This window comes from Mytilus galloprovincialis, chromosome 7 (genome assembly GCF_965363235.1).
Source record: "Mytilus galloprovincialis chromosome 7, xbMytGall1.hap1.1, whole genome shotgun sequence".
NCBI classification, from domain to species: Eukaryota; Metazoa; Mollusca; class Bivalvia; order Mytilida; family Mytilidae; genus Mytilus; species Mytilus galloprovincialis.
Window position 1 is genome coordinate 15,016,337 of NC_134844.1, and position 10,881 is coordinate 15,027,217.

Consider the following 10,881-nt stretch of genomic DNA (forward strand, 5'->3'; position numbering starts at 1 on the left):
GTCCAAGGACAGCTGATATCTGCCAGACAGACCTTAAATAAAATGAGGCAGAGGTCAGGTGAACCCTGCATAACCAACATGTAGAAGTTGTAAAAGAAATTTGAATACCAAATACTTCGTAGTTCTAGTACTAATAAATGAGAAATTTGCATTTTAAGAAAAATGTTCAATTTTTTCAAGCCAGCGCCTTATCTTGAAAACTAGGTCAAGGACAGTGGACATATGACCGACAGAAACTTTGTAATATAAGTCATCTATTCTAAGTATGAAACATTCAGGTCTTCTATCCTCGGAAAAATGGGCTTTATGAAAAAGTTTACGCTGCTGTTGGATTGAAATCCTTTTGTCTCCAGCTTTCTTCACATCAAAGACAACAATGGAATTACAGTCACTTGACTTGGGCCAGGAACAAAAATGTCTAGTATTCCTCTGTTCAAGAGTGCACACACTGAAATGTCTTGTGTGCTTTACCACTAAACAATCAATGATTTTATGTTGATAATCCGAAACAAAAAAGTTTTACTACAGCTATCAAATAATATTAACATCATCAAAGATCCACGAAAATGAGGCAAAGATAAGATAAACCAAGCCAAACATACATGTCCACCGTGCAAACATTTCCTACACCTAATATAGCTGACATGTAGCTTAAAAATTCACAAGAAACAGATCTTTTCGTTTTCGTTTTTATATAGATTAGACATTTGGTTTTCCTATTTGAATGGTTTTACACTAGTAATTGTTTGGGCCTTTTATAACTTGCTGTTCAGTGTGAGCCAAAGCTCTGTGTTGAAGGCTGTACCTTGACCTAAAACGGTTTATTTTTATAAATTGTTACTTGGATGGAGAGTTGTCTCATTGGCACTTATACCACATCTTCCTATATCTATCTACTAACCATAAAAATTTTATACAGAACCAATGAACCTCAAAAATTAGGTCGAGGTCAGATAAACCAAGCATGACATACATGTACACCTTACACTCATTGATTCCATGCATTGAACATAGTTGACATATTGCTAATATCCTGAGAGGATCTAATTACTGGAACTTAACATTGATTAATGAAACCAAAGACAGATGAAACTTGTTTACATTACAATCATTCCATTCACGAAATACTGATTGAATTACTGCTTACAGTATTTGGGAAACTGACCTAATTGGGTAACTTTATCCTTGATCACTGATCCATTAAATGAGGTCAAGTGAACACTGTCTGATGGACATGTATACCTTGGTGACCTATATTTATTAACTTTTATTATATGTCATATGTAATTTGGTGTCTTTTGAAGAGTTGTCTCATTGGCAATGATGATCGTGACATCTTGTTAATAAACCTGCAAGGAAACTATATACCAAATATAGTTATCCTATTACAAAAACTTACTTTTTTTTAAAGCAGGTGGCTGAACCTTGAAAATGATAACAAGCTTCTTCAAGATAAAGAACATGTTTTATTGTTTTCTCTTTGATATTTAATGATAAAAGGACTTCGTTTTCTACAGTCAACAGTATAATTTTACACTGATAGCAGTAATAGCAGGTGAGACACATGGTACTTCTTAAAAAAAAAAAAATTGACAACAATCTAAAATTTTATTAAAACAATAAATAAAAGTTAAGTCGTTTTGAGTGTGAGTCCAGGATGTAGTGATTTGACTCTCTGGTTTCTAGATAGTCCAACTCTCATACCTCCTGAAGATGGAGATTGTAAAGATACACTTCCTCCTGGTGACTTTACACTTTCTACTGAACCTGTAAAAAAATAAAAGATACATCCAATTTCTCTAATTCTCTAATTAATCTGGAAATATATCCCTTTCCGAACCCATTATATAAACAATAGGCTGTCACAACGACAGCAAACCGGATTTATTAACATTTATTTGTGTCCTGGCAATATCACAAGAACCATTACTGATGAATGGTGAAAGTGAAAATCATCAATATCAAATTTGACCTCCATTTTGTCATCAGTATCAACATATTTTAATTTGAAAAGCTTAGATTGAATGATTCATGAGTAAATGCAATAAAGTGAATGGAAACGCCATTTTACGATCTTTCAAGAACCATAACTCCTGAACGGTCAAAATCGTCAATATTGAACTTGACCTCTATTTTGTCATCAGTAACAACATATTAAAATTTGGAAAGCTTTGGTAGAACAGTTCATGTGTAAATACACAGACACGACTGGAAACTCCATTTTTCAATCTTTCAAGAACCATAACTCCTGAATAGTAAAAGTCAAAATCGTCATTATTGAACTTGACCTCCATTTTGTCATCAGTAACAACATATATAAATTTGGGAAGCTTTGGTAGAACAGTTCATGCGTAAATGCACGGACACGACTGGAAAAACCATTTTTCAATCTTTCAAGAACCATAACTCCTGAACGGTAAAAGTCAAAATCGCCATTATTGAACTTGATTTTCATTTAGTTGTCAGTAACAACATATTAAAATTTTAAAAGCTTTGGTTGAACGTTTCATGAGTTAATGCACGGACAACATTTGATTGCTGCCTGGCCGCCCGCCGTACATCCCCAAATCAATAACCGACATTTTTGTCACAAAAATCTGGTTAAAAAAGGAGAATTTATCTTTTAAAATCATTAGAGAAACAGATTATTACATAGTTACGGGTGTATTATTGGACTTATCCAATCTCGATAGTTAATTATAAATGTTAAAGTCCTCGCCAAGGCTGACTTTAAAATTGATAATTCAACTATCTTGATTGGATAAATCTGATAATCCACTGGTACATGTATCAATGTAATGATCTATTTATAACCTACAATTTCTGTTAATTAACAGATGACACTTTGTTTTGTTTTACATTTGTCATTTTAGAGGCTTATATAACTTAGAATGCAGTATGAGTTTTGCTCATAATTGAAGGTGGTATGGTGACCTATAGTTGTTAACTTCTACACTATTTTGTCTCTAAGGCAGAGTTGACTAACTGGCAATAATACTATAAGAATATTTCTCATGAATCAAAACACTATATTCCTTCTCTTCAGAATCAAGCATATTTATTTTTTTATATAAATAAGGCCGTTAGTTTTCTCGTTTCAATTGTTTTACATTGTCTTATCTGGGCCTTTTATAGCTGACTATACAGTATGGGCTTTGCTCATTGTTGAATGCCGTAGGGTGACCTATAGTTGTTAATGTCTGTGTCATTTTGGTCTCTTGTGGACAGTTGTCTCATTGGCAATCATACAACATCTTCTTTTTTATATCTTATTTTTTAACAGTACATGCAGGGATGATTTTTATCTGTAATTTTCTGTAAATTCAAAAATTATGACAGGGTTTATATCAACACAAACTCATGTTACTTATTTTGCATATTAGTCCATTTTTCAAAAATTGCAATATATGTACAAATGCATGCAATAATTCTAAATTTACAGTTTTTGTTTTAAAATACAAATTTGGAAAATTGAATAACTTGTTAAGAGCTGGTACAAAATCAACTTTTGAAGGGATGAATGTGCTTTTTGATAATTTAATTTTTAAAATCATCCCCGACAAGTAGCAACTCAAAGTAATATTTCAAACATAACAAGATGTCCGTATTGGGAAGTTTGGCAAAATGATACTAAATGCTTATAGGAACACAGAAATGCAATACTCAAATTCATTGGTCTATTCTGAAAAAAATAAATATGGAACATACACATAAATTTTTAAAATTACTTTTTTCAATTACCGGTAAGGTAATGCTTATTAAGGAGTGGCTGCATATACAATGAGCATACAGACATTCCAAATGTAAAATATATATCCCCCTTTTTTGTGCTTCAATAAGCATGGAATATCAGAGTAAAAAAAACAGGAATCCCTTGGTGAATCAGCTTATAATTTTAACTATCATAATATATTTACATAGATGAATTGTATATATATCATGGTAAAGGAATATGTTACCTGGAGGATTCCATTTAGGTACAGTTCTAACAATTGGACTTGACATTGCTGATCTACTGACTGGACTTTTCACTGTCGGTCTAGCTGTAATGGCTGGACCTTTAGAGGATACAACAGACACACTGGTCTTTGTTTTAGAACCATTTCCTGGCTTGGATGCTGCAGCAGTCTTTGTGGCAACTATAACAATTAATCACAAGATTAAAATATCAAGAATTTTTCTTAAAATATGTTGCAATGTGAAAATGAACAAAAGGAGATGCTGTTTACTTATCCACACATGTTTGTCAATGAGTAATTAACCTTATCCTGAAATCTTTACATAAAAACTTGAGTAAGAAACAGAGGTCAGCCATTTGATACGTCACACTCCTTGCAGCCAATTAAAGCAGAGGCCAAATTTTGATGATCTACAATGTATTATATATAGTTACAAATAGTTAGAAAAACAAATCTTATCCTGCAAACTTAACCTGACCACTGGCTAGGGAAACTGTAGTTAAGAGTCAGGTGCAATACTGGCATTGAAATATTGAAAACACAGTTTTCCACCCAAGGTCTTTTGGACAGACAGACAGACAGAAAGAAAGACTAAATTGTGCTTTTTCTAGACCTGCTTTCAGTTAGGGAGTACCGGGTAGATAAAACATTTAGATACAGCAGGTATAAGTTAATTGTTGAAGTGCTTAAGGAGCTAATATATATATTTGTTTCTGCCGAAGGTACATGAATAATCTGTTTACATAAACATAACCTCACCATTAGTTTTAGTTTGTAATGGCCTAAGATTGATAAATATTCTGTTCACAATATGTTCACAATAACTTAAACTCACCATTAGTTTTAGTTTGTTTTGTAGGTTTAGGTGTGACAGCCTTTTTGTTAACCTCCTTTTTCTTCTTTTTACTACCACAATCAAAGTCACTATCATTGTCTTCATCATAATCATCATCACTAGGATCCTCATCAGCAGAAAACTCACTGTCTGTAATACAATATTTAACAGACAAAACGTTAATTTACATACTGTATATAGATGGATGGGTAAGGGTTAAATAATATGATCAAATTTTCATTTCAAGGGAATAGGTACAATATGCAGTAATCAGAGGGAAGAATGGATAAGGTGTGTGGTATCTCAAGTAAAAGTTTGTTAGTTTGTTGACTGTAACTCACATAAGTTACATTTTGGATTTTGAGGCTGTTGCCAGTAACTCACATAAGTGACATTTTTGAAGTTGTTGACAGAAACATACATGAGTGACATTTTTTTTTATAGTTTTTTTTGCCAGTAACTCACATATTAGTGACATTTTTAAGTTGTTGCCAGTAACATACATGAGTGATGTTTTTTTAAATTGTTGCCAATTACACACATTAAAGATTTCTTCAGTTTGTTGCTATTAAGGATGTACACCTCTGAGGAGCCAAAAATTTCTAGAATTAAACTTTTTTTCTTAACCTGATTTTTGGGTTTATAAGACTGTAAGAAAATAATTCGCGAAGAAAAAATCATATGGTGGTGCACTTCTTTTTTGGCTATGGCCCTTTGAAAATGCCCAATTTTGATGATTTTCCCATTTTTCATCGGTTTTGACCTATTTTTGGGCTATTATCGTGAAAAAAATCACAGTTCCACAATTAAGCTTTTTTTCATACTTTCTATAAAGATGAAGTGGACCAATCTGAATAAATTTTACTTAAAAAAACTATAGGTAGGTGTTAATATAAGAAAGTTTTATCCTATTTTGACACTTTTTTGTGTAAAATTTACCATGCTGTCAATTTTCTATTTATGTTTTAAGAACATGATGCATATTATTTCAACTTTTTTGTTATAAATAATTGAAAAAATACATATCTAAGAAATTTGAAAAGACCAAAATGATATGGGATATGGGATGTACATAATTCTTGTAAAATCATTTTTTGTATCCCTCACCCATTTTCTCAAAATTTTGGCTAAAAATACTGACTTGATTGGTCGTAAAATTTGAAACCTGAATTACTAAAAAAGCTGTTCGTTGTAAATACACAATTTTTTCACAGAGTTATGTTTGATTATAATATTTTTAAAATTCATTGATATTTTTCACTTGTATCACATGATTTGGAAATAATTCAAGAACGAGATTTCAACGAGACTGAACAAGACTTAAAAAGTCAGAAGAATACATCCTTAACATCTTTGAGTGACATTTTGTTAGTGTTGCCAGTAACACTCATTTGTAAGAGTGTCATGATTCAATTGTAATTTGGAACAAAGGAAGATAACTCCAATTTTAAAGATGACTTTAACAATGACATTATTTTAATATTTTGCACCTAGGAAAAGTTATGTAAATAAGTATATCATTTTGTAACTTGAATATATATCTGCACATATATATTTCATTGATGAATTTTTAGAAATGTTCATGGATGGGATTTACAAAAACTCTAGAAATTAACTTTGGAAGATTTGGATATCAAGTCAGAATCATTTAGTTTTGATCGCATTTAATGCAATTTTTACAAAAAAAAATAGTGCAATCAACAGTTATGTATTATATAAAATCAAGATGAGCTTTTCAACTCTTTATATATTTACCATTATCCTCGCTCTCATCATAAATAACCTTGGCTTTTGTTGCTGATTTCTTCCTTCCACCCTTTCCTAGTTCTTCCTCGTCTTCTAATACAATTATAGCATCACTATCATTACCATCTGTATAATAAAGTTAACATCTTAACAAAGAATTCATAATAACATAAATCTTTATCATTATGCAGGAATTATTTAAAGGATAATAGTTTCATAACTGTGGTTTATAAAACCATTTGATAAAGAGAATTAAATATGCAAATTTTTTAAGCACACTTACTGTTACAAGATAAACTATCTGTTATATTGTAGTGGATAAGTGAGATTGTTGTACGAAGGCATCATAGAAGTGCAGCAATTGATATTCAGTAGACTGCAGTAATTCATATCGGTAGGTTAAGTGTATTAAGCTTGCTTTAAATAACTACATATATTCTATATTAAGTCTTTTTCTGTATTTTTTTTTGTGGTGTTTTTGTTACCTTATATATCGTTTTTCAGGAGTTATCCCCTTTTCATGTTTGCTGTAGGTCCTTAAATGCATGGTTTGTTAAATGACTGACAGAGACTAAAAAGGGATTTTTTTGTGATTTCAAGTACTATTTTAACCCCACCAAGTTTTCATGTGCTTGTCCCAAAAAATGAACTTTAGAACTAGTTTCTCCTTTAATACACAATTACCTCCTTACTTAGTCTTTAGTTATATGCTTTTAATAATGAAGAAATTACCTGATTTATTTCTTTGAACTTCTTGTAAAATTTGATGATTTTCCACATTGTGTTCTACATGCACTATTTCAGTCTTTTCTGAACTATTGTCCAGTTTATCAATAGAGTTTATATTTTTGTCTTTATTGACTTCTACTGTACATATCACATCATTTAAATCTTCATAAGGAGTTGAAGTCACTGGTGTTTTATTGATTTTCTCCTTTTCTGGTTTTATCACATTTGACTTTTTATTAGTTTTAGGTTTAAAATCTTCATCGTCGTCACAGGTAGAACTTTGAGATGCTATCAAAGAGAGTTCTAATGCTGCCTGAAGTTCTCTTTCATAAACTTTCTCTGCTAAAGGTGTTCTACTGAAATATACATGTATATAATTTAAACTAACTACTGAAATTAGTGCAATAATTAAAAACTTTCAAAAATGTCTTGTATATGAACAGGGGCAACTCCTTTATGTACATGAAACCAAAATTGTTTATATTTTATTCCAAAATTTAAAAAAATCTATTTCATTAAATTCATAATTCTTTTTTTTAATGTACTAGAAATCACCTGTGACATCACAGTCCATGACTACTGTAAATTCAGAAATGATTGTGTGCATTTATTGTTGCGATTTTATCAATTTAGATTAAAATGTGATTTTGATTTTTGCAATATTGAGAAAAATCCTTTTTAATTCATATAAAAAATTTCAAATAGGAGTCAACAGAGCATGAGCGAATGTATAAAAGACACAGATTGATTAAGGTCTCCACATTTTGATATTTTCTCAAAAATTGGTGTTTTCTGTGAAAAAAAGATTGTTTCAAAGACAAAGTTAGGAAGTAAAAAATACTACATTTATATGTCATATCACAAATATATAAAACTTTTCATGGTTTCAGAGGACTTGTGGCTCAATAAATCCATTCTCTTCCTTTAGAAGTATATTTATTTGACTTTTGTTGGGTTGCTGAAATATGTTTTGACATAATCCTCATTTCCATTCTTAATTTTAGATACTCTTATATAGCATTCTAGGGTTTTGATTTGTTGATATCTAGTGTATTTTTCAATCAATTAATCAACAATAATTTGTTCTAAAAGATATTCTTATCAGTCTAAAATTAACAATCATATACCTTTTTGTTGGTTTCTTTTTGTCTGTGTTTGTGGTAGCTTTTTTCTGGAGGTCTTTACTTGAAGAAGTTTTTGCTCTTTTACTTGGAGGTGGAGTTAGATCAGCAAAGTCATCTAAAAAAATCCATCTTTAAATAAGTTATTTCCTTAACTTAAATCAAAATCTGTAAATACTTAAATTGCCTATAAACATGATAAAGGTATACAGTATAATATATATTTGTATTTTTGAAAAGTCTAATCTATCCCTTCTAACCTAGCACAGAGAGAAAACCGACATTCTTTTAAATGTGGCCTTACATAAACCTTGCACAATATGCTTTTGATTTACAGTGGGTTTAACTGTTCCCCATCAAACTACATTACTGATCCTACAAATCAAGTATTTCTGTCACTACGGTGTTTTTTACGCATTCTTAATGATAACATTACTGACAATAGCAATTTTTGTTACCAGTATATATGCCATACGTTGTGAATTATAATGTGACTTATTTTTTTATATATACAAAAAAAAGCTAAACAAGAATATGTTACAATTTCCATGAACAGTGAATCACAAAATCTGGTTCCAAACCCTATTTTGGCAAGAAAAAATTCAAAGTCACAGCATATGAACATGCCGATTTAGTATCAAGATTAAATCCCACAACTTCATGGCATTTAAATTTCCTTTAACTTATACATTAACCTGATACATGATGGACAAATGCACTTATAAATGACGGAGGCTGATTGGAAAATTTAAAGTGTTTCTACTATAGTAAGGCTTTTAATATTAAAATGTGTTCTATGAACACATACAAATACTAGGTAAAATCATACCATCAAAGTCATCAGGTCCTGCAAACTTTGCATAATCAACAGCTTTTCTGGCTCTGTAAAAAAAATATATACATGTCTATATAAGCAATATATATCAGCTATAACTAATTAAAACTTAAAGTCGTAAGAAATCTCAAATTAAAAAAAATAATGCATATGTTTTTTATAACTTTTCATTATAAAACTTATGTACATATACTTTTTTCTGAAGAAAATTCTTTAATTTGTTCATATTTAAAAGAAGTTTACTTTATTCTAATTGCTTGCTTCCAGGAAGCAATTCCCTGACATATTTTCCGTATTCAAAGTGACCTTGTGTGACCCATCTTGTAAAAATCTGGGGATCGCAATATGCATGGATGTCCTTAAAATAAACTATTATCTCATTGTTCATGTTAAACATGTGCTCAATGTCCATGCTTTTTTGTTGATTGTTGACAAACGGGTGACAATTGTTAAACTTTGGCTTCAAAACACGAACTTTAATTACCTGCCATATTTACACAACAACACTAACCCATTGAAAAAAAAATTGATGATTATGATGTTTGTATGCATTGGTTAAAGAATTGGAATAACATTATCTGGCAGTGAGTTTTCTTAGATCGTTATTCTTCGTCTTTTAGTTAGTTGTTTTAAAGCTTTGAGCTGATGAGATCAGTTATGTCTTTTTCAACTGATTTTTAGTTTGTTCTTAAACAACTGTGATGTTACACCACTGTCCCAAATAAGGGGAGGTTGAGCATTGACAAACATACTTAACCCTGCCACATTCTGAATATGTTTGTCGCAAGTCAGTAGCCTTTTATTCAGTGGTTGTCACTGGTCACTGTCTACCATATTAAACATACTATTATGAAAATTATTGATGTTGTAATGTTCTGCCCTTTGAGGCCCATAATTGGAAATAAAATATCTTCTTCATACTCTTTTTTTGTGAGATTTGTCTCATAGTAACAAATCCGGCAAACTGCAACTTCTATTGATAGTCTTACATTTTGTACTTGTACATGTCAGACTAATCAATCTGGGTTAAAATATTTGAAAGTTAGAGATTCTATAACCCTGTGCGAGAGCAGATTGGAGAGCGGGAAATTTCCAGAATTTTGCAATTTGAGTGGGAGTCTCCCATATAAGTGAGATTACAGCATGGTTCTCATTAAGAAGCTTATACGACGTCTAGGACGCATCATTTTTGAAACCCGCGACTTGGCCATGAGTCCCTGAGAAAAAAGTAAGGGTCAAAACTGTTCAAGCCGTCACAATTATTTGACTAGTGTAGCTTGAGTGAAGCATTCGATCACTTGAGACTTATAGGACATTTCCGTTTTTTCTGGACAAAATTGGAAAATTAATGATGGTTCTGTAGGACTCATGTAGGACTAGGTGGTTGAAAAAAATTTCAGAGTAACTGTAAAGTAAACAGATAAAAATTCGGTTATGATGAAAAATAATTAAGCAACATCCCTTTGAAATAGCTACTATTACAGAATTCGTCCCTTTTATTGGTTAAACTCCTCTCACACTAATTATCGTATATTAACCTCGCAGGTCTTCTATCTGACATTTTGCATTTTCAATGTTTACAAATATTTCAATTTCCCTCCTCATACGCCGGAACTTGAAATGAATCACTGTTTCGAATTACAAAATTGTAAATGA

The 10,881-nt window shown here is 31.2% G+C and overlaps 1 protein-coding gene across 2 annotated transcripts; it reads right to left on the reverse strand.

Annotated features, from left to right (window-relative positions):
• Positions 1-1,594: 1,594 nt before the first annotated feature.
• LOC143082394 (uncharacterized) lies at positions 1,595-10,851 on the reverse strand. 2 transcript variants are annotated; one of them, XM_076258039.1, is made up of 8 exons: positions 10,764-10,851; positions 9,220-9,272; positions 8,397-8,508; positions 7,273-7,622; positions 6,550-6,666; positions 4,795-4,944; positions 3,960-4,139; positions 1,595-1,767 (listed from the first exon to the last, which is right to left on the reverse strand). In XM_076258039.1, the coding sequence occupies exons 1-8, from the start codon at positions 10,784-10,786 to the stop codon at positions 1,631-1,633; spliced, it is 1,122 nt and encodes a 373-aa protein (XP_076114154.1). In that variant the 5' UTR covers positions 10,787-10,851; the 3' UTR covers positions 1,595-1,630. The 2 variants fall into 2 exon arrangements, with proteins under 2 accessions (XP_076114154.1, XP_076114152.1); XM_076258037.1 differs by having other exon boundaries at positions 7,273-7,625.
• Between the last annotated feature and the right edge of the window lie 30 nt (positions 10,852-10,881).